We start from the raw sequence: 24766 nt of genomic DNA, 5'->3' as shown, positions 1-24766 counted from the left end.
GGACGACAGGCAGGAAGGCTGGTGGCGCGGTAGGGGTCCGACAGGTGGCGGCGGACGTCGACGATGAGCTAAAGGTCAGCGAACCTCAACGATGCAAGGAGTTCGGGCTCTTGCGAATACAGGCGAGAGAGGAGAGGGTGAGGGGCTGGAGAGAGGAACATCAGGTGCCGCTCTCCTTTCGTCATCGTGCCGAGGAGCGGCGACTCCCTGACTAGGACGTCCGGGAGGACGAGACGCGGAAGGACATTCTGAACCCATTCTGCTCATCAACGCTCTTCTAGGCGCCGCCGCCCCGGCTCTGGACCCTGACGGTGTCCAAACCGGCGAAGACGCGAACACATCAAAGCAGCAGTAGTCCTTGGGAGGCGGCTGGGGCTCGGCGCGCAACTCATGAACCCCTGACCATTGTCGTCTCGCTTGGGCGTCTCGTGCACGAAGGGGAAGCAGGGGAGTGGCGCTTGGCGACAGAGAGCGAAGAAAGGAGCGAGGGGATCTCCGACATGCTGCCGACGACGGCGAGAGACATTGGATCACAGTGGCGGCAAAGCTTCTTGGTGCTCCTCTCGGCGGCTGCGGAGGCGACCAGTCCACCGCCCCCAATCCATCCCGGTTCCGATCTGCTTCTGCTGCTGGTTGTTCCCCTCCCCTGCTCGGTATCTATCGACCATTGATGAGCTCCAAAGACTCCAATTGGGCACGAGACAAAGAACGATTTTTTTGCTTCTCCTGGAGGCTCTTCTTGCCACGACGGCGGGAAGCTTGCTCGTCAACCCGAAGAGGCAAGCGTTCCCCGCACGGGCGAGCCTGCAGCGGTGGACGGTGGCCTCGGCGCCGAGTCCGACGGCGACGCGAGAACTAGTTGCTTGTGTCCTCGCCATCGTTCATCGCAGTCCCCATGGCATCGTGTGTGTTATGGGTAGCTGTTAAGTTTTAATCATATCCCATGCAGGCAACCAAACACATGTGCCGAGGCAATGTAGATAACCAAACATTGTGCCTAAACCAATCCCCTAATGCAGACAGCCTCGATGCAGGCAACTAAACGAGATACAGATGTTGATTTTTTTCCCTGTTTTACCTCAACCAGGCCCAACTCAGCAACGCATGCAATGCAGGCAATCCCACGGATGACAACCAAACACGCCCCTAGTAGCACACAAAGGTGAGACTTCAAGTAATAAAGGCAAAACATACTTATATACTCTCAGCCCAGCTCACAAAAAAAAGATGACGTTCAAACATTGACACGGTTTAAGACGTAACGTACTAACGTTGATCGGTAGTTTTTAGTGCTACTGTATGTATAATGTTCAACACTATTATAATGCCATGTAAATACTTTTTAAGACACATCTACGCATGTAATTTTCAAGTTTTCAGTATATAAATACTTAAAAGGATCTGTCGAAGCTTTCAATGTCATTTTTCTTGTGATAGAAGGTATAGGTCGGAAAAAACAATTTCTTGTGAGCTGGAGTTAGGAGTTGACAGTATACCAAGGCCAACATTATCTAGGAGTAAGAGAGTTTAGTTTGTGTGCTTTACCTAATAGGACCTGGTAAAGCCTTGGCAGATTAATGGAGGGGAGCTTCACCATAAGGCTTCAACTGTTCAGTACAACAAGTATCTGCAACTCCAATGAAAAATCCCAGAAGTTGTGTTGGTTTTGCTTCTGTTTGTTAATCACATGTTCTTCGGTTTCACCCCATCTTTCACATGGATCAATCCTCTTTACTGTGGCTTCATAAGAGTGAATCAGTTTCATGAGCCAAGGGTACGGGGCAAGCAAATCAACTAACACCATTATAACAAATAAAAGAGTGAATAGAGATAGATATTTTGACCATCACATCAAATGCTTTCTCTTGTTATATTTACAAATCGAAATAGATTGGTCACAAAAGGAGTAAGAACTTCGTGAATCCATGGTAACCGCTGCTGAAATTCGATTTTTCCACAGTATCCTCTGGTGCCTGCAGGACCAAAAAACGTGTGTAAGGTCTGATGATGAATGTTAGCAACAAACGATGCAGACAATCACGATGAATTATGCACACTAAAGTAGCAGTAAATCACTGCAGATTCAAATAGTAGTTTGAACCCACGTCAGAGTTGCTCTGGCGTCAACTCACACTTGGGCAGTTGAACCCACATCAGAGTGATTGCCACATCAAGAACTGTTCTTTACATAACCATATTGGGAGCAGTGCCCGGGTTTCCAGGGTCGTGGAATTGGGCCCTTTGGTTTCTTTCCGCCCTAGAAAGCAATTAGGCCAAAAGTAAGCATATAGTAAGTCCTAACCACCCCTCTCTTCCCTCCTCTCTGTGATCTCATTGGTCTTTTGTCATACGCGGTACATATATACCTTGCTTGTGCACAATGAGCAGCCCCAAGCCTCCTCCCAAAATATTTAGATTGTTAATCACTCCCAAGGAAGACTAACTTTACTTTTCGGTACACTTTGATCATATGATCTCAGCGTCTTTTGTCATATGCAAGAGACTTGCTTGTCCAAGGTACTAATTCACACGGCATGAAATGCAGGATCAGGATGACTAATCAATCCTATTAGACCCCGAATGCGCTCTTTTGCTTACGTTGTAGTATAGTGGCACGTCCAAGAGTTCCGCTCTAGCATTTTTATGAACCTTGGCTACTGTTCTACATCAATCCAATGTTCTTGAAGAACTGAAGTAGTTGTCGGTCAAATGCCATTAAATAAGATAATGAAGCTGAAATCCATAGCATAACACTACTTCCAAAGAAATATGTTTATGATATGATGGTATCCTAGCGCCTCGTAAGTACAAAATAATTGCATCTACTACAAACTACACCTAAGAAAAAAAAATGATCAAAGATCCACAGGTTTAAAAGCATTTTATCACATTGCAAATACAGAAATAAATAGTGTTAAAAAGAGCAATTCCAGGTCGTTGCACATTTTATCAGGTCTCAGGTGGAAAAGCACAAAATATGTAGATTATATTAAAACGACAGGTAAAGCCATCCTTAAGGATTTTAATCCAGACAATTTCAGTTACACAATAGGTTTCCTACATGCAGTACAGGACAAATTAAACATTAGTCGGAAACAGAACCTTTACTGCATTAGTAATACAATGTCCTTGGAACAGTCAGGACTGCCGCGATGACCATGAATCTGTTACACCAATCCTGCATAGAAGAAGTTACGCCTCAATCAACCATGCCAAAGTTTGAGAAGTTACTACTTACACTAGATATAACCAAAAACAATAGTCAGTGAATTTCCATGTCTCAGATAGCAAATTATGTTCAACATATGCTCTCCAGTATGAGTTAATAAGTTCCAATTTTTAAGATGTGTGAGAGAAGCTCTGCAAACTAATGAATATATAAATTTGGTGCATTCTCACTATCTTATTAAATGTAAAATTTACCTCCGGAGGTAAAAACAATGTGCGCTGGAATCACCATGTACAAGGGTTCAGAGATCAGAACGTCTCAGCGGGTTTGACTCCATCCCAAACCAGCACCATGTTTGTTGAAAGTAGGCTGTATAGGTTCTACAATACCCTGTCTGCTTTTACCAAGGGCCTCTCCCTAAACAAGTTTGACAATAAAATAAAATCGATAAGAAAGTCGAATATTTGGTGTAAGAAATAGATTACTTATAAATATTTTGCTATGTGTTTGCTAAAAAAAACTGATCAATGAAAAACATGCTTCACCAAATATTATACTTAATTTTAATAATCGCTTATCACCGTTGGTTCAGAAACGTAGGAAATATGTTACTTCGTAGATATGTCTGCCCTGATGTCCTCAGGCACTGAGACACGAGGGAAGTAGTGTTTACAAAAAACTATATATACAGAATATTTTTTGTTCTTATAGAGTTGGATTTTTTTTCTCGTTGTTCTTGATAGTATACTTTTTTCCATCCTAGAATGCAAAGGCATATACCAAGTCCAACAGTACAGATAAGATAGGCACATACTTCTTTCCAGCCCATGTTCTCCATGATTCTCTTGGCAGACTTCAAACCACTGGAACATAAGTTCATATCAACTGGTCCAGCTCCCAAGGAGTCCATGTCCTCGGTTGCCTCTTCATATTCATCAGAACTCATGCCGTTACTTTGCTTCTGCCCGGGTCCTATCCCTAAGCCGCGGTGTAGCTTTCTTCTCTCAGCAGCCCTGTCCCTATAAGTATTTATCTTGTGCTCCTACAAATATTGCAAAAATCTCAGAATATTGTTGTCAAGAACATCAGTGCTGATGCTTTAACTTTGTTATTTACAACATAAATTAGAAATGTGGCTGTATAAGGAAACAATTCGACAGAGGTGGTACTCCGAACTTCTATAGATGATGAAATTAAGAAAGATTAGAACATGGAGCAATATAGCATTGTCAATGTATTTTGATATGGCAATATGATACAGTAACTTTTCAACCATGCATATACATTGTTTAAGACACCCAGAATCGGGCTACATAGTGTACATAAGCCATAAAACTACTGTCAATAAAATTCTAATTCGATGGAAAGCGTTGTTGGCATAAAACAATTAATAAATCTCTGTCTATATAAATATCAAACCTCTTGAGTTTAACGTTTGACATTTAAATTGTTACCTAGGAGTAGTACTCACTAGACAAAGGAAGCATTGACGCTTCCTCTAGCCTTTAAGATTTCTTCTATGTTTTTTAACAACTGCTTCCAATCACATGATCTCCAATGCGGCATGAGATGACAAACAAATAGGTTGCAAAATTCAAAATTCACTAATAAGCTGAAAATAGCACAAACTTAAACACTGTCAAAACCAACTTAATGTCCCTGAAAAGGGTGCAAGACAATAATTGGCACATAGGTCTCCAAATGGGTTTGACTCTCAATAAATTGTTGGGAAACAAACAGGTTAGACAATATTTAAGTAAATGGCAACAAGAGGAATCAGTTAAACATTAACTTACCTTGCCACTAGCAGCTGAAACACCTTCCCTGGTAGAAGATTCATGAGCAACATCAGACAGGCAACATGCAGTAGACTGCTTATCTGAATTGTTATTAGGGTTGGCATATAGGTCAGGAAAAGCCCACTCTTTTGTTGGGTTCGAAGAGTCATACGCTGATAAAGAGGCCAGGTATTTTCTGCTTGGGTTCCTCAGCCTGTACAACTTCCCTGATACATGAGTACTAGTATAAGTATTACATGGAGTTTTAGGCCCAATAATTGTCAACCAAAGAACAGCAGAATTTTTTCTTCATAGTATTCTGTCTTATTGTAAGCTTTAATAATGGTATCTGATACAGAAAATTCCATCATATTATATTCAAGTTTCAGCAAAAGAAACTTACTTACTCTCTCCGTCCTCAAATAAGTGGACATTTAGCATTCGAAATTTGTCCACAAAAGAGTGTGTTTCTATCTTCCCAGTGCACTTTAAAGTAGAAAAAATGTTTCTCTCTCATCACATGGGAATCAAGCCCAATAACATTCAACAGGTCTCCTCATTTTCTACATGCACTTAGCTCATTGGAGGTGGGGAATTAAAGAGGAGAGAGATAGTGGCTTGCACCTTCCCAATGCATTGTCTACTCCACCCCATAATCTGTCTTAAAATTTCTATATGTCCACTTATTTGAGGACGGAGGGAGTATATTAGGAAGGAAAACCATCTATGCCTTGGTATCAAAAGAGCGGTGCACATTCCTATCTTTCTACCCTATCCAAGTATCCAGTCTTACCTGATGAAACACGTACAAGATCAAGATGAACTTCACGAACAGGAGCGGTTCTTAGAAGGCCACCACGAGCAGGCAGAGAAGGATGAAGCTTACTAGAACCCCTAGTTAAACGTCCCACAAGCCTAGTCATGGGTTGACCTTTGCTAACAGGTTCTGTGACCATATGCCAGTCCCAAAGATCAACACTCGGAAACAATGGCAGCTCATCATTTACTCTCTCTACTTGACCATACTGAGAAAGCCAGTTCTCTTCTTCTGGGGAAACAATATGCAAAGCAAAATATCAGTAAGACGCACACATCACACAGAGACAACACACCAGATAATCCCTAGCATGTGTCAGTGCTCAGCATTTCAGTAAATAAAATGAAGTTACCCCTCACCTTCCCCTAAAGATTCATGCACAGCTGTGAAGTTCTCGATTTGCATTTTACCTTCTATTTGCTGTAATGTAGCATCATTCAGAGAGTCTGACGCATTATCTGAAGCCACGTTACTGAGTTTATTCTCAACTTCATCACTTTTGCCTTCCTCTGGTGACCATAATAAATTTATTAGAATTGCCAGTGCAGACTTTCAGCATCTCACAATACAAGAAGGTAGGGGAAAACAGCAATAATTCAAGTTACTAACCACTTATCTGTGATTCTCCTAGTAAATTTTCAGTGTTGACCTCTATATTAGAGTATCCTGATAAATACATGTTAATTAGTGTTTCCTCCAGCCTGTAAAAGAATAACAGAATCAAGCGCAAAAGAATCAGGTGTCTAAAAAAGATGTTTATCAGATAAGAGAGAGTGATTATTTATGCAAGAACCATTCTGATGGCGGTTGATGTGGAATATCCGGTTCCGGTCCTGCTATTAAATGTAAAAAAATATCGCATTATTTTTCCAATACCAACTGTTACAAAGACTTCTATTTCTCATGATTTGTTTCCCAAAAAGATAGCCTGGACCCTTTCTATAAAAGAAAAACAAAACTACAACACTGTACTGCAGGTTCCCTTTCAGATATGGCTGGTGTTACTGTTCTGAAGCTAAAGATCGCATGTTTATATTTCAACAATTAATTCCAAGATAGATATAGATGCCGAACAAATATGCCCTCAAAAGTTGCAGCATTATCAACTAATGAGACTTACAAGAGGATTCCAGGAAACTTTGGCTAGCTTCATCACATGGACTCTGTACATTGGGTTCCTTGCCCTGTTTGAATATAGACATGGGTGTAAGATCACACAAGACACTGATACATTGAGAAACTTGAACCAGATGAACTTGTAAGTACCGCATCTGAAGTCCATAACACGTAACCTCCATTCTCATAGATGTAGTACTGACCATCTGTGCTGCTGTAGTACCAGCCAGCGACAGGGTCATGGTAAAACCCAGTACTGAAAATGTAAGTAAACATCAGAAGAAATGTTTAAAATATAACAATGGTAATAACCAAAACGAGAAGGATGAATAATATGCTGAACAGAGGAGTACAGTAGAGTTTTGGACAGAGAAAGCCTTATATTTCTATAACATGAATTGTATTCAAAGAATAAGTTAGGTCGCTACAACAACAAAAATGAACTATCAAGCAAATTACAAGCTATTTGTGATCAGTATTCTGCACCTACTGGTTCACTGTTGAAGAATGAAGTGAGTATGACATATAAAATCATCCAAACTCTGTATAACACAATCAACAAATTTAAGAATGATGAATTTGCACAGTCAAAAGATCACCCGGGTGATTATCATGACATCTTGAACTTAAAGCACACATCATATGATTAGCAGACCACTGTCCAGTGTTTACGCAAAATCAACACAACTAGACTCACTTAAAACTCGGAGATTTCTTCACTTAAAATGGCCGGATCCAGCCATTTTTGGCGGCGGGGCGGCGCCGGAGTGGATGGGGGTGGGGGGCGCCAGCAGGGCTTGGGCGGCGGTGGAATGGAAGAGGAGGAGAGGTGGAGTGTGGGGAATTTTTACTCCGCAGGTGGGCGCCTGAGTATGTTTAAAGGTCGCGGCCACCGTGGAGTAAAAAATATCCTCCACTAACGGTTATAAGGGTTCGGCTAGGTGTACTTTAGAGGAGAAAACGTGAATTTATACTCCTCCTAACCGATTATGAGGGGTCAGTTAGAGACGCTCTAACATAACTAACCCTATGTGCTCTCTTAGACTCTTACCGCTAATTATTGTGACAATGCATCATAAAAAAAACATCCTATTCCAAAACAGGAGAGATTCAACCCCTCTCACAAACAGACAGAAGTACATATTCAAGTGAAATTCACAACAGCAACAGATATTTAACCCAAAAATGTAAATAATCGCAAGTAATCTGCACTGGGGCAGCAATGCTAACCCCTGAACCCTGATGTCCCTAAATTTGCTAGTACTAACTACCAGCCCGTTCTCGAGCAAATGATTCTATCACTCATCAACGCTCCCGCCTGGGAAAAAACTGGATACCAGAATGGATTCGATTCGAGCAGCCGCAACTGCTCGAGCTTTGGAAGAAGAAACCTAGACCGTAGGGGGGTAGGAAGGGGAACCTGGCGTGGTAGTAGAGCTGGGAATCCGCGTCCCACTCGAACCCCCCGCCGCCGCTTCCCGTCCCGGGGTCGGCGTCGCTCCCGTCCATCGCCTCCGTTCGCCGGAGGAGCACCGTGGGTGCCGCGCCGCTTCGCCAGCGTCCTTGCCTTGCCGGAGTGGTTTAATGGGCCGAATAAAATGGTACTGAAGGATAGTTGAGTAATAAACACATGGGCTGAAGAGACCTAAAGGCCCACGAGAACTCTCACCTCCTTGTTGCTTAACGTCTATACCTCGCTTGAGCGCGGAGGATAGGGAGACGAGAGGCTTAGGGCTCCACAGGCAGTTGCCAGGGATTTTCACCGCTGCAAGGTGAGAGGAACCTTGCATCTTCATAGTGTATTCAAAAGTTTTTTTTTCAAGGTGAAAAGGAATTTTATTTTATAGTTATAGAGTGGCGTCACTTCTCCAATCTGACCAGTCTTTCTACAGAAGTCTTGTCGGTATTTCATGTTGCAAATATTTATACCACGAAGAAAAAAATTCTGGGCTATTTTAATGTAATTATTAATTATAGGACTTATTTTGTAAAAAAAAATTGAATGAAAGGGGTTTCCTTCCGCCCCATTTTATTAATGAAGCGAAATCAGAAACCAGAGTTGCTCAACACCCACAAACAGCACCCACTGGTGTAACACCACCCCAGCTAATTAAAAGATAGGATCCAGAGAGCACGGTTCTCTCAAACCAAAGTATTAGAGCTAGTTATTTTATTACATGCCCAAAAGTACAAGAACACCACAGGAATCTAACAGAACCCCTGGCATGCCATCAACTTCTCGGCCTTCACGATCATCTCCAGGCGATCCACTAAAGTTCTCTGCGACGTTTGTCCAGGAGGAGAATGCACCGCTGCAAAAGTGTTGCCTGAGCGTCATCGCAGAGAACTTTCCATTGCTGCAGATGGGAGCTTAGCTTCGCAAGAACACATTTGACACTTCTCCAGGTACGGCCCTGAATGCATAAATCATTTCTTAATTTTTAAATGCTCCATAAGAATGCATCCACTATCAAATTAAGCACGAATTTCCTTTTATGCATTTACCACAAGGCGCACACATCATTGAAACTGTTGATGTAAGGATAATCGAAAGCTTCAGAGACAAAATCCCAAACCCGTTTTGCAATCACACAATCAAATAACAAGTGTTGCACATATTCGTTTTCAGAGCAAAACACACAAGTTAAAGTTTCTACAGGTCTTCTCTTAGCCAAATTATCACGGGTAAGAATCTTGTTATAAGCACCTAGCCAAAGAAACACATGTATTTTTTGAGAACAAAGGACTTTCCAAAGCTTGTCACCAATATCATAGACCACACCCCAAAAGTTGATTTGTTTATAAAAAGATTTCGCCGAATACACTTCATTCGCCTCCAAAGTCCAAATAGGAGAGTCAGCTTCATCACTCAAATGACAACTTTTGACCAGATCTACCAACTGAATCCAGCGTTCAAAACCCGCATTGTCTACACATCTTCTAAAAGTTAACTTAAGATTATCACCATCCCAAACTTGGGCCACTGAACATTCAACTTGATCGCAAATGCAAAAAAGGTCCCGGAATTGTGTTTTGAGGGAACAACCCCCAACCCTTGTGGGATTGTTCTAAAAGAATTTTGTAATATTTTTGTATCTATGATCTGAAGTATTACATTGTAATTTTGTGCACGATAAAAACGTTGTAGCTAATTCGCAATAAGAATAAACACCAAGTTTTTTTAACAAACCCCGCTTGTTCGAGATGTATGACACGCTCGCCTACCATGCACCTTAAAACCCATCCAAAAAGAAAACACACACCTTAAATGGGTCAGGCCTAAATTTCTGCTCGCTTAGCTCTCGTCTGACCCATCGTGCGGCACAATGTATGCATGTTCTTTTCCTTTTTTTTTCTCTTTCTTTCCATCTTTAATTTTTATTTATTAGTGTTCAAAAAAATATATTTATTACTTCCCCTATTCATAAAATTAATGTATATTTGGTAAAACATGCTACTTTTATGTGATTTCAAAAATTTATTTCTGCAGTACAACGAAGTTTTCTTGTAGTTCAAAAAAAGTGTTCTTGCATTTTTTTAAAGTGTTTCGTGCATCCAGATTTTTTATAAAAAATAAATTATTCGCAATTTTGATAAAAATGTTTGTATATTTAAAAAAGTTTGTAGCATTTAAAAAAATGTATGTCCCATTTAACAAAAGTGTTCACATGCCCAAAAAATGGTTAATGACATAAAAGAATGTTCATGAAAGGGCATCACACATTTTTTTTCTAAGAAAATAATAACATACAAAAAAATGCCATTCAAAAAATTAGGTTTACAGAACTTAAAATATGTTTATAAAAATATAAAATTTTGTTCATGTAACTTTTATTAAATGTTTATAACATATAGAAAAATGTTTGTATCAATTAAAAAACTCACAGCAATCAAAAAATGTTCACACCTATAAAAATATGCATAAAAATGTAAACAATTTTTCACATAATTTCTTAAAAACGTCAGGACTTGTAAAAATATTTGTACACTGGAGTGGGCAGATTAAAATGTTGACGAATTTAAAAGATAAAAAAGGAAAAAAAAAGAAGGAACATAAACTAAAAGGACAAAAATAAAAGAAAACATTAAACAGAAATTCGAAACCAAGAAGAAAGACAGAAAACTGGCAAAAATTACAAGGAAAATGGAAAGACCGACGACAAGCTTCCTCAAACCACCCAGAACACAGTAGAAGCTTCCTAAAAATAGCTCCCACCCTTAACGCGCCATTTGGCCGAGCCCAATAATGTCGCCCATCTGCTCACTTGCCTTTGCTGGATCACCCACTCGCTCGCTCAGCCCATGCCGTTAATTGTTCTTTTTGCTCATCGGTCTCAGCAGGTCAATTTTTTTGCTATTTTTTAAAAATTTGTGAAAAAAAACGAATAAAAATGAATTTGAAAAAATATTCATGGATTTAATTATTCTTTCTCAAAATATAAAAAATAAGGTTTAAAAAGTTACAAGTTAAAAAATAAAAATAAAGAAATAACCAGCAAAATATAAGTAAAACACAAATAAAACTTGCCTGAAAAAACAGTGAGGCAAAGGACTGCATGGGTTGACCCACTTAGAAACTAGTAAAGGGAGGAGGGTGTGCGCTGCATATGGAAGTGTTCAGTCAAATGTCATAGCGCATTTCTTTCGACGTTTTTGTTGTTTACATTGAAGCAAACACGAAGGATTCAGACGAGGAGTACTTTTACACCGAGTTTATGGATTCGTCGAAGGTGATACTGAAACTATGATGATGATGGCAATTCTTGATGAAACGGAGCATGTTGAGGAGCATTTTCTCAACCTCAAGGGTTCAAAGCTGGGACATCAAGTGTTGAATCAGCATCGTGCATGATGGCATGTTAGTCTCTACGAGGACTACTTTTCCCCCGATGCGCTACTCGACTGCAATTTCCGGCGTCAATACTGGATGCAGCAACCATTGTTCTTGCGCAACATGGAAGGTGTGAGGGCGTATGATGATTACTTCAAGCTCAAGATGAATGTCGTTGGTTGCGTTGGGTTCTCTAGTCTTCGAAAGTGCATGACTGCTATGAGGATGCTTCCGTTGGCACAACCGCAAACTAGTGGAATGAGTACCCCTCGATGTCTGAAAGCACATGTCTCGAACCCATGGTCAAGTTTGCTACTAAAGTGATCAAGGTGTTTGGACTGGAGTACTATAGAGAATCAAATGACAAAGACACATGAAGACTCATGGCAATGGGAGAAGTAAGAGGGTTTCCATGTATGCTCGGATCCATGTATTGCATGCAGTGAAAAACGAAAGAAATGCACACATGCTAAACAAAGGCAATATCAGGTCATCACAAAAAGCCCACCATTATTTTTGAAGCAGTTGCATCGCAAGATCTGAAGGCTTGACACTCTTTTTCCGACATGCCAGTGTCTCATAATGACATCAATGTGGTGCATGGTCTCCATTGTTTGCAAGGTTGTGTATGAGAAGCTCCTGCGTGCAACTATACCATTAATGGGCATGCGTACAACACAGATAATTTTTTTGTGATCGTATCTGTCCTTCTTGGGTGAATTTTGTCAAACCATCTTCAATTCACTAGGTAACAAAAAATCCCACTTTGTTGCAAGACAAGAATGTGCTAAAAAGGATACAGTGAGAACATTTGAAGTACTCCAAGCCCATTTTACAGTTATTCACGCGGAAATCCAACTCACGGACCTACTAAACAATGAGATAGAGACATTCATGTGAGGTGATGACAACTTGTATGTGCACAACGTGATTGTGGGGGATGAGGTGAGGCAGTTCACCAAGTTCTGGATTTAGAACAGATGGGTGATCATGCCCAACTTCTAGAGAAGAATGCGGCAACATGTGAGCAATTTCTACGAATGCATCGTCAGACACTACTAGAAAAAGGGCTATAGATGGGATTGACACTAATGGCGCACCAGACAAGCGGTGCGCCATTAGTATATACTAATGACGCACCACCTTCTGATACGCCATTAGAGTTGAAACTACTAATGTCGCACCTGGCCCAGGGTGCGCCATTAGTATCAAAAAAATAATTTGAACTAGTGCGCCTGTCCAAACATACTAATGGCGCATCCAGACACAGTGCGCCATTACTAGTTGTAACTAGTAATGGCGCACCTGTCGGAAAGTGCGCCACTAATATTGTTTTTTTTATTATATTTTTTATTCTTTTTTTGCAAAACTACTAATGGCGCACCTAGTAAAAAGTGCGCCACTACTATGTTTGACCAAGCTTTGACCCACTTCTGGACATAGTAATGGCGCACTTTTCCCTTGATGCGCCATTGCTATTTTTGATACTAATGGCGCACTTTTCCATGCGGTGCGCCATTGTGGTTTTGTAGGCAAGTGCCGCAGCCCGACCGCCCACCATCTCTCTCCTCTCTCTCTCGCACGGAAACCCTATCCTCTTCTCCCTCACCCCACGCACACACGTCTGTCGGCCTCGCCTCGGCCCCGATCCATGCTGCCTCCCAGTGCTCCCTCCTCTTCCTGCGCGGCGGCCCTTGCCCTCCTCTCTCTTCGGTCCCCTTCGCGCCTCCTCGCGGCAGTCGCAGCCAAGGAGCCCGAGCTCGGCGGCGACGGATCGGAAGGCAGCGTCGGCGCTGGATCTGGGAGTGGTGGAGCCGTCCCCGCTCCACCCTCTCCCGCGCCCCCACCTTCTCTCCCATCCGCAGATCAAGAACCTTCTCTCCCATCCGCGGATCGGGAAGGGAAGGTCCCAGATCCACATCGGGTGGGTGGGTGGGTCCTTGCGCTTCGGCGCGCCGCCGTCCACCTGGGCCGCGACCACCGAGGTCCTCGAGGCCGGCCATGGAAGTCCGACCTGCCAGCAGCCATGCCTCGCGCCCGAAACCCTAGCATGCATGCCGCAGGAACAAGGTACAACACCGGACCCCTATGCTCCTCCTTCTTCCATGGACTTCTCACCATGAGAGGTCTCATCTCTGTAGGAAGGAGGACAGCGCCATGGAAGTTGCTCCTTCCCCTTCCCCACCAGGACCACGCACGCCATGGAAGGTATCCTCTCCTGTTGCTGCTACCTTAGCTCTTTTTCCATCTCCAGATTTGATTCCTGAGCATTTGTGTCTCTGACCTGATTTGGTCAAGGGGGAGAAAGAGAAGCTGCTCCCATCCGCCTGTGCCTTCAGATTTGGCCGCCCATACAGTACGCACACGGTTTAGGGTTGCTCAAATCCATTTACACTAGTTTGGATGAAACAGAGGCTGTCACAAATGCATCACCTCATGTAGCTTCTTGGTCCGCTAGCAAGTTAGTAACTTGCATGTATTTTTTGGTGACGAACAAGTCTGACTCCAATGGATTAACTCTGTCCGTATCGCAAATTTGTTGGATTAACCCAGCAACGCTTTAGTTTTACTTCCCCCTCCCCCCTAGCTAGCTAACTCTTTTAAGGTCCAGTAGTGCGCTGTGATTAATTGTTCGGTTAAATCCAGTCCTGCTAGTCCGGCACACACAAGATTTACTTTACTGACGATGAATGGGCTTTATATGTTGTCGTTCCATATTATCAAGGGTTCACTGCTCTTTAAAACTACACGAGTGTGTTGTGTTGTTGGCCTGTGTCATCTTGTTAATTTTGGTTGGTCTCTATTTCTAGAATCCCTGCCTGCCTGTGATATTTGTTTTTTGGCAATGACAGGGCTACCTATATGGTCCTATATTGTAAGTTTGTAGACTCGTATGGAACAATATCTATATTCCTCTATCTCTAGAATGTAGGCAGTTTGCTTCGCTCACATCACCAAGTTCTCCCACTATGCTTAAATCTATTCTACTCCATTTTCTGATATGAAATTGTGATGATGGGAGTGACATTAAACAGCTTGAACATCTAATTGTGCATGTACTCCATTATTATATACTGATCCATCTTGTCTTTGCCTCTTATTAACATTCAAATTGTTAATTGCATTCAAAGTGTTAATTGCAGGAGTAGACACAGAGGAGGAATCTGCTACCTCAAAGCAGTTGATCGACGCCGGGAGGGTGGGTACGTGATGTCGGAGGCTGCCGGGAGGGTGGTGACGAGCTACCGAAGAGATGAGTTCTGGCTCTCCTCGATGCCAGGACGAGGCGCTGCTACCGATCGGACGTCGACTCGATTGATTTTGATTTGAAATATGACGGGTTGTAATGTAAAATGCACTTCAGTTCAAAATTTCCTCCCCTTGCGAGAGGTATTCTTGGACGGAGGGAGTAGAAGATTAGTTATAGGATTTTGTTTTATTTCTGTGCAATTTTCTTTTTATTGGATACTTGTAAAGACATGGTAATATTCTTGCTATAATAAAAATTATGGTTCTATTTCATTTTTTGTTTTTAAATTATTTTTTCTTATAGGTTTTTTTTAATTTGTATTTTTTTTGTTTTTCAAATATACTATTAGTGACGCATTTCAGCCTTTATTGATGGCGCACCTAGCTTTTTAGCTAGTGGCGCACTTGGCTTTATTACTAATGGCGCACGTAAGGGTTAGTAATGGCGCACTATTAGGTGCGCCATTACTGTCTGGGATAGTAATGGCGCACCAAATGTGCGCCATTACTAAAACTTACTAATGGCGTGCTAGTAATGGCGTACCTAATGTACGTCATTAGTAGCCAAAATAGATGCGCCATTAATAAACTATTTTCCAGTAGTGAGATCCGCAATCGAGAAACTTAAATACAACGTTTATGTGGTGGAGCATTTGTGGACGGTTCATATAGACAATTAGAGCATGTGTCCAAATAATTTAAATTTAACTTTGAACTACATTATTTCAAAACTTTATGTTTGGACGTTGGATGGCATTTGCCCGACCGGATGCCCGTGGACATTTTGAGGGAGTGAGTTTGAGGGATAGCTTGAAGTCACCCTTAGAACGCTCAGTTGTCAAAAGAGTTCATATTCTTTTTTGGAAAATCGTTTGTATCCGGCTGGCCGGGTGAAACTTCGATCGACCACGCCGCATGCGTACGATCGAAGCGAATTGTGTGTCCCTAGTGCGCCTCTCCCAAACAGGTCTCCTCTTTTTATTCTCTCTCCCCCGGCAAACCACCACTGCCCATTGAGCTCGCACGATCGCGCGCCCTTGCCCTGCCCCCGCCACTGACCAGCAGCCTCTTCATGCCTCCCTCTTGCGCCACAGACCCACCCCTCCTGCATTTTTTGGGCTCTTCACATGCTCCGTGCAGAGGACGCCATGGCCGCGCGCAACGAGGGGCGAGCACCGACCAGCAAGCCAGTCGGTGCACCTAGCAATGGTCGGAGATGCGACCCGGCAGCCCGAGGTTGGAGAAGCGGTCACCACGTGCTAGAACTAACTGACGTCGAGCCAGGGGCGTACCCACGTTCAGCTTCCCGGGTGCACAGGACACCGGGTGAAAAATTGTTTCCTTGGTAATTTTGTGTATAGTATAGTGTGTGACACCCCATTTTAGATGTAGAGTATGTGTGATTTTGCAATTGGACACCGGGTCATTTTCTCTCTGGGTCCGCCCCTGCGTCGAGCTACAAACATACTGGAAAATTTGCTGGAACCAGCCGACATCAAAGTTACAACGAGAGACGACGATGCTACGACCCTGCACGGCGAGCTACAAATCAGCGACGACGGCGGAAGTTTTTGCTGCAACCGTATCGTTTTTTGCTACCACCGGCGACCTTTTTTGCTACATCCATTCACGAACTCCCGCATTACTTCACGGGGTTGCGAGATGTTGGTGGTGGGTTGCTACGAACCACGACGGCGGCAACGAGCGCGGCTGCGAGCATGACGACTATCTAGCGTGGAGCGACAGGCGGCGCGGTGCTGCTACCAGAGGCAACAGAGCGTGGCGGTCCATATCCAAGGAGCTGCGTGAGATGCGGGACCAACGCAAGGAAGGAGAAACTTAGGGCAAATTGTTTTCTGCCCAATCCAATGGCCCACGCGGCTCGCATCAGATGGATCGCGCGTGACTGGCCGAAATTTTGGGCCGGCCGGCGCAGATCACAACCTCTTTTTTTTTTGCTTCTATTTTCCGCATCTTTTCATAAGAAAATAGAAAAATGGAGAAATGAAATTCTCAGAAACTTTTGCTATATATGGGTTGTTTGATTTCTGCGAGTGAACGTTTGACAGCTCAGTTTTTTTGAAGTATTGTGACAATACTGCAGCTTTTCAAAATACCATGGTTTAATTTACCGTGAGCTGTTTGGCACCCACAAAAAACTGTAGTATTTATACTGTGGTATTGTCAAAACCGTGGTATTTTCTCTGTATTAAAAAAAGAACCCTAGACCTCTTTTTTTAAAACAGAGCACACAAAGAAAACGAGACTGTTTGTTATCGCCTTCCTCGCTCCCAAGCCGTCGCCGCCGCCCTGAAGATCGCCGGCCATGGGACAAGCCAAGAGAAGGGAATGGAAATGAAAATGGTGTCCTTCCTACTTCCAGATGCGCTTCTCTTCTCCTTGTACGCGTTGTGCATCAGGTCGGCCCCTGGACACCACATGCCCAGATTGCTAATGCCATGGTGGCGCACGCTGATGGCTACAAAGCTAACTCCGAACACGCTGCTGGCTGAGCCTGCGCAGGCCCTTGTGCCGAGCCACACCGGCCTTGCTTCCTGTCCATGCGCTCCTCCCGAACGTCGCCCCATGCCTCAGCGCACCGCGATAGCAGCTGTCGGTCAAGCCGCAGCCAAGCCAGAGCGACGCCGCGCAGTTCCGTGCCGCGCCGCTGATGCATAGCTTGCCGCCGGGTCTATTTATGCATGGCCGTTCAGTTTGCAACCACTGGTCAGCTAAAATCGTGCATGTCTTGCGACTGCTATGAAACGGCTAGCTAGCTAATTTACATCGTCCTAAACATGCACCAGCCAAACACTGTCACAGTATTCCCAATACTACAAAATACTTTGATATAAAAAAGGGCAACCTGGTGCATGTAGCTCCCGCTTGCGCAGGGTCCAGGGAAGGGTCCGACCACTTTGGGTCTATAGTACGCAGCCTTTCCCTACATTTCTGTAAGAAGCTGTTTCCAGGACTTGAACCCATGACCTCATGGTCACAAGGCAGCAGCTTTACCACTGCGCCAAGGCTCCCCTTCACAAAATACTTTGATATGCACCCGCAAAAAAAAAAAAAAAAACTTTGATATGTCAAAACTATGGTTTTAGGACCTATAGACAAAAATACTGCAGTTTTTCAATACTACAGTTTATGCAATACTTTGCTGTCAAACACACCCTAAAGGATTTCTTTTGTAACGATTTTCAGTGTATTTTACAGAAAGCTTCTACCCCTCAAATCTTTCGGAGATTCCTTTGTTTTTCCTAGTGTTCAATCGAACGACCTTTCTATTTCGGGGTTTTCTGATCAAGTGACAGTACGCTGCAAGTGCCGTTTGAAAAAAAGAATACTAACAAGATCTCGTGTCTCAACTGAAACAAAACAGGTGAAGAGCAGGTTTTGTTACTACGCACAGGCCAACAGAACTATGACAACTCAATGTAATGTTGATTTTACGTTCAGGCCAACAAGTTTCGAGAATTCATGTGTAAGTATAACAAATATCACGAGAAAAATATATAGAAGTACGCAAGTCCCCAAAACCACTTATTTTTACGCTTACCACACAACTACATCTGCAATATCAGTTTCACGAAGTTAGATAATTTGGGCAGCAAAATCCTTACAGCCCAACCACGTAGGTAACTGAATTTCGGAAACATCAAGCTGAAGAAAGTAAACTACAAGAGCAAGAAAAGTGCACTGGTACACGGTCCGAAATCCCCTGCAGATGCTCTCCTACTAAGGTAAACAACAGCAGCAAAAGGTCAAAGTAAAAACTAAGTTGAGAAAGATAAGGAGAATACGGAGAAACATAATGGAGTTGATGACAGGGACATCCAACTAATTGATGCAGAGCCAGCACTCAGCAACACCTTGATCACTTCAGAAGAGGGTTTTGAACTGACAAATTTTGGAGGCCACTTCATCAACGGCACTCTTAAGAACTCATGAACAATTTTTCTAGCTCGCTGTGGCTTACAGACTCGGAGTATTGAACTGATCTGGCAGCCCCACGCACTGCCTGCTCAGAGACGCAGCAACAGCGTTCAATGATCAGAGACTCTAACTTCTGTGAATGTGCCAGCTTCGATACTCCAACATCAGTCACACCTTCACAGAGGAGCGTGAGATTAATCAAGCATGGGGCATGCACAATGAAACCCAGCCCAGCATTAGTTATAGCCTCGCAATCCACAATCTCGAGCGTCTCCAGTAATGGAGCAGATGAGAGGGCCTTCATCCCCTTGTCATTAAAGAAGTTGGCGCGCCTTAGCACGAGAACACGAATCGGGCAAGACTGAATGAGAGCCACTAGGCCCTTCCGTGTGAAGCCTATTTCTGACGGGTACATGGGAGAACAATCTGCAAATGTGAGCTCAACAGTCTCAAGCATAGGGCAGCTGAGAGCTAGAGCCTTAAGGCTGTTATCAGTAAATGCCGTCCTGAAATCATCGTGATAGTACTGAGGATCCAGCGAAAGTGAGATGCTTTTAAGGTTGTTGCAGCTCTGGGATAATGCAATCAGGTCGTTGTCATTTAGACCCCGAACATACTCCAAGCAAAGCTTCTCCAGTGCTTTGCACCTCCCAAGGAGAAAACGAAGTCCTTTTCCTGTCGCAATTTCGATAGATCCCAACTTCAAGTCCTTCATGTTCTCACAACTGAAATCATACATATTCAGGCTATGAGGGTCGTATGAGGGATCATAGCCCCCATTAGGACCAGCCCACCTATTACGAAAGAATCTTTTCTTGATTTCAAACACAAACTTCTGTAGATTTATCCATCCCGAGTCAAACTTCAGGAGGTCATCCTGGCTGATGCCCTCGCAATTCTTTACTACAAGCTCCTCCAATGATCCTACAGAGCCAAGGTACTCCAACCAATCTTTGCTACCTACTCCCTCTGTTCCAAAATATTTGTCTTTCTAGAGATTTCAACAAGTGACTACATACGGAGCAAAATGAGTGAATCTGCACTCTAAAATATGTCTATATACATCCGTATGCGGTAGTCCATTTACAATCTCTAAGAAGACAAATATTTAGGAACGGAGGGAGTACTTTGTTGCAGTCAATAATGTGGAGAGCAGAAAGACTCTGGCAATGAACAGACACGGTGAGAAGCCCTCTTGAAGTTATGTTTGGTGTGGACGTCAACCTGAGGGACGCTAGTTTCTTGGAACAGGCTAGATAACCAAGACCAGAGTCATCGATGTATGAGCAAAAGCTTAAACCGAGACTAGCCAGCGAGGGGCAGTGAGATGATAACACAGAGAGGCCTTGGTTGTCCAACTGATTGCCATGGCCTGCCGTCCAACCAGAGTAGTCGATTTCCACTTTACACAAATTAGGGAATCGGGTGCACAGCGATGTCAAGGCTTCTGTAGCAGGGCAAAGGCCACATCCAACATGGATAGCACCCCTCTGATCTGCCTCAATCTTGTAGAGCCGCTTCGACACAAGGGAAAGAGAATTCAGATCACTTGTCCTGGTGATCCTTTTGAGGAACTCTGCAAACAGTTCCTCCGGGAGATCCTCCATCGAGCAATGCAGGTTCAATAGGTACACAGCACTGGACAGAAATTAATGAGATCAGAGTTAAGCACAGCAGGGCTATAAGATCACTTTAGCTATAGTGATAAAGATAAATATTATACTGGTGAAAATTCATGTGTTACTAAAGGAACAACATCTTAGTAATTATCCTCCCAAGTATCTGAAACTGCTAAAATAATAAAGAAAGAAGGGATCCAGAAACAACCAATCAGAAATACAAGTCTAAGAGATAACACTGATCTGACCGATCGCATAAAAACCTCCTCCATGTGAGGACTGACACCTAGGTGCTCCTGAGGAAGTTGCATCAATAGAACAGAAACTAGGTTTTTTTTTCAAGTATAATCCTTTGGACATTAAGTCATCAACTAAAGTGCAACAATCGAAATTCTGAAACATGTACAATAAAGTATTGTCGATACATGAAAAATTGTTCTTTCAAGTATATATCGAAGATTTATGTGCTCCTCTTTCTAAAGAACATTAATTAAGGCACCATCCTATTTATCCCTAAATCTCTGAGCAGACATCAAAGAACCCATAAGTCACACAACAATGCAGAGACATATCTGGAATTGCTGGGAAAATGAAAGCAAGGAAGAAATCTACGGACATAATAACTAGTATCGATGCAAATCTAGTACGAGATAACATCCACCTGCTGATTTTTTATTTTATTTTTTGCCTTTAGCAAGGAAATCACGGGATTGGACATAAAAATTACCGGCAACAAGAACGCTAATAAGTAGTAATAACTAGGAGTTCCATGTGTCAATCAACCATCCAAATCGAAAGAAAGGAAGAAATGATCCATATAAGCATCTCAAGTTGAGGAGCTAACGAACCGAGGTTGGATCTGTTCTCTTCAGACGGAACAGAGGAAAGGGAGCCGCCGTCAGCACGAACGGGAGCGAAGAACGGCACGAATCGGCGGCGGTCGTGGGTCGGCTCGGCCGGAGGAGGAGAGCGCCGCCTCTGACCAGTCTTGAAGTGACGGATCGACCAGCCAAACGCCTCACGCCCGCTGCAGCCCCGACTCTAAAACCCTAGTCTTCTTGGCGTCGCCAGCCGTGAAAAATCACAAAACTGGCGCTTTGGCCAAAGTTCAGCACAAAATGGCCCACTTTTGAAACTATTTCTTAAAATGGCCCTACATGCATGACGCCCGCACTCGGGGCGCCATGCTAGATATCATAACGCCACGGTCAAGGGCGCTATACTGGTCAGTGGTGACTTGCCATGTTGGCAGGGCATGGCACCATGGCGCCCCAGTATAGGGCGTCGTGCTCATGGTCATGACGCCCCTGCCCGGGGCGCCATGCCCCTTGCGTCAACTAAACATAGTCTCCCGTGTTTTCCCCTTCACAAACCCTCACTTTTCCCCTTCTCCATCCCGGCCGCCCCACTCAAGCCCCTACCTAATGCCCATAAAATTTCGTGGATCAGAGCTCCAAATCGGTGATTTATCCTTCCCTTCGACCCCTCAAGGTATTCTCCATCATTCCTCCTCTTTTTGTTGGTTGAAGTCTTCACATTTTGGGGATCTGGGGAAACCCTAGGTCATCCAATTTTGCTATTTTTTGTTGATGCATTTTGGTGTTTATGATTCTAGATGGTGAGGATCATCAATGTGCATCATGTGGACTTTGTCTCCTTTGAGAAGGGAGACGCGGAGTATGGTGACCCGAAGAAGAAGCCGGTAGTGATGGTTTTCCTCACAAGTCCTAGCCTTGAGGAGGTTTTGTTTGAGCTTCGAAGAAGGTTGAATTGGATGGAAGAAAACGATGAAGTAGACTTAATCGGAAGGTATAATGTTGGGTATGGGCAACATATTCGTTGGAAGATAATGCCTCTTGACTCCGATTTCATTGGGAAGCATATAAAGAGAGTGTGTTGGCCTCACAAGATAAACCATTTGAGTTATTTGCCACAAAGGTTGTTTGTGCTCGGTTGCACATTGATTTGAACCGGTGTGCATCTTCATATGATGCTAGAAGCCCGGTTCGAGATCCAACACATGTCACTCCGGATGTGCATGACACAACAATGAGCCAACCTCTGACCCAATGTTTGAGCCCCGCCGGGAATGAGCAAGTTGATAATGAAGACTTGCACATGGATGGTGGTGAGTTTGAGGGTGATGAATCGGAGGCTTATCTTCATGATCATTATGTTGGTGATGTTGAGGCAAATTGCATGGAAGAGGACATGGACCATGAGATTCCATACAATAGGTCCTATGCGTGGGACTCAGAGGATGAAGGCCCGGATGAGAAAATAGATGAGGATGGTTTGACGGCTAAAGAAGCCAATGCTTTCAAGAAGGTAATAGGTCATAGTCACAAGACATCATTGTTTCGTGATCTAAGACTAGCCGATAAGGCGATTGTTGATGGTGGCACAAGTAAAATTCTTGCACCAAGGTTAACTTCAAAGCAAGATAAGAAAGCAAGTGTGTATGGTGTTAAAGAAGGAACAATCTTTGAAAGCTTGGCAGAACTTCAAATATGGGCCAAGGACTACGCGGTTAAGTTTCATCGGCCATTCTTTGTGGAGAAGTCAAACTCGAAAGTGCGTTATGTGGTCAAATGTGAGGAACACAAGAATCATTGCCCTTGGGTTATCCATGCAAGATGTGTCAAAGGCGGGCCACAATGGAAGATTACAAGTTCCGTGTTTCACCATCGATGTAGTGGCAAGGATATTGATGATGCTAATGTAAATGATGATCACCGTCAATTGACCTCCAAATTCATTGCATATCGATTTTCAGCCTCCATAAAGATACTCCCAACATATCCCATTCGGGCATTGATGGAGATGGTGAAGGAGGTTTTTGGGTACGAGGTGAAGTATGGGAAGGCATGGAGGGCCAAGCAAGCTGCCTTTGAGATATTGTATGGTGGTCGGGAAGAATCATACAACCGCCTCGCGATGGTGTTGAAAGCGATGGTGGCAGAAAATCCTGGCATGTACTATATCGGTGGAGCCAGATGGTGTGAGAACAAGGATATACAACGATGCAACCGTTCGAATATTTGGACGTGCATTCTGGACTTTTGAGCCATGCATTAGGGCATTCAAGCATTGTAGGCCGGTTATGTCCGTGGATGGCACATTTCTGACTGCCCAGTTCAAGGGCACATTGTTGATCGCCGTTTGCTAATGATGGTGGTGACAAATTGGTTCCATTGGCGTTCGCTTTGGTGTTGGCGGAGAACAATGACAACTGGGAGTGGTTTCTTAGTCTAGTGAGGACCAATGTAATTGGACCTAAAAGAGAGGTTTACATCATCTCGGACCGCCACCCAGGGGTACTCAATGCAATGGAGATTGACATTCCAGGACATCCTCGCGTGCACCATAGGTGGTGCATAAGGCATTTTGTTTCTAACTTTTACCGAGCATGTGGAGACAAGGAACTGTCTGACCTTCTTCATGATTGTTGTCTCACATTCACCACTAGACATTTTGAGAAATTGTGGGACAAAGTGTATGCCAAAGCAAACAATGGTGGCAAAGATTTCCTAAATAGGAATCTTGCCGATAAAGGAAAGTGGGCACGGGCTTTTGACAACGATGGAGTGAGGTACGGTGACATGACAAACAACATGGCTAAATGTTTCAACATGGTGCTAAAGGGTGTCCGTGCATTGCCGGTGACAGCAATAGTAGAGTATACATTCCAGAAGTTGAATGTCTATTTTCAAAAGTATAGTGAAGAAACTGTTGGGGGACGTAGTAATTTCAAAAATTTCCTACGCACACGCAAGATCATGGTGATGCATAGCAACGAGAGGGGAGAGTGTTGTCTATGTACCCTCGTAGACCGTAAGCGAAAGCTTATGACAACACGATTGATGTAGTCGTACGTCTTCACGATCGACCGATCCTAGTACCGAACGTACGGCACCTCCGCGATCTGCACACGTTCGGCTCGGTGACATCCCACGAACTCACAATCCAGCAGAGTGTCGAGGGAGAGCTTCGTCAGCACGACGGTGATGATGAAGCTACCGGCGCAGGGCTTTGCCTAAGCACTGCAACGATATGACCGAGGTGGATTATGGTGGAGGGGGGCACCGCACACGGCTAAGAGATCAATGATCGACTTGTGTGTCTACGGGATGTCCCCTGGCCACGTATATAAAGGATGGTGGGAGGAGGAGGCCGACCCTCATAGGGCGCGCCCAAAGTGTGGAGTCCTACTAGGACTCCCTAGTCCTAGTAAGATTCCACCTCCCA

The 24766-nt window shown here is 43.7% G+C and overlaps 2 protein-coding genes across 5 annotated transcripts; both read right to left on the bottom strand.

Annotated features, from left to right (window-relative positions):
- Positions 1–1806: 1806 nt before the first annotated feature.
- LOC119274917 (RNA-binding protein 5-A-like) lies at positions 1807–8456 on the bottom strand. 4 transcript variants are annotated; one of them, XM_037555679.1, is made up of 13 exons: positions 8301–8456; positions 7031–7136; positions 6885–6948; positions 6558–6600; positions 6374–6465; positions 6124–6273; positions 5741–5995; positions 5093–5174; positions 4966–4993; positions 3984–4211; positions 3424–3586; positions 3103–3178; positions 1807–1973 (listed from the first exon to the last, which is right to left on the bottom strand). In XM_037555679.1, the coding sequence occupies exons 1-11, from the start codon at positions 8387–8389 to the stop codon at positions 3488–3490; spliced, it is 1236 nt and encodes a 411-aa protein (XP_037411576.1). In that variant the 5' UTR covers positions 8390–8456; the 3' UTR covers positions 1807–1973; positions 3103–3178; positions 3424–3487. The 4 variants fall into 4 exon arrangements, with proteins under 4 accessions (XP_037411576.1, XP_037411578.1, XP_037411574.1 ...); XM_037555681.1 differs by having other exon boundaries at positions 5120–5174; XM_037555677.1 differs by having other exon boundaries at positions 4966–5174.
- Positions 8457–18548: 10092 nt separating this feature from the next.
- On the bottom strand, positions 18549–21467 carry LOC119280875 (F-box/LRR-repeat protein 14-like). Its single transcript, XM_037561577.1, has 3 exons — positions 21367–21467; positions 20027–20537; positions 18549–19866 (listed from the first exon to the last, which is right to left on the bottom strand). Exons 2-3 carry the CDS (start codon positions 20504–20506, stop codon positions 18901–18903), a joined length of 1446 nt encoding a protein of 481 aa, XP_037417474.1. The 5' UTR covers positions 20507–20537; positions 21367–21467; the 3' UTR covers positions 18549–18900.
- Between the last annotated feature and the right edge of the window lie 3299 nt (positions 21468–24766).

This window comes from Triticum dicoccoides, chromosome 3B, assembly GCF_002162155.2.
Source record: "Triticum dicoccoides isolate Atlit2015 ecotype Zavitan chromosome 3B, WEW_v2.0, whole genome shotgun sequence".
Lineage (NCBI taxonomy): Eukaryota > Viridiplantae > Streptophyta > Magnoliopsida > Poales > Poaceae > Triticum > Triticum dicoccoides.
The sequence above is the reverse complement of the archived record's forward strand: the minus strand, read 5'-3'. Positions and strand labels throughout refer to the sequence as shown.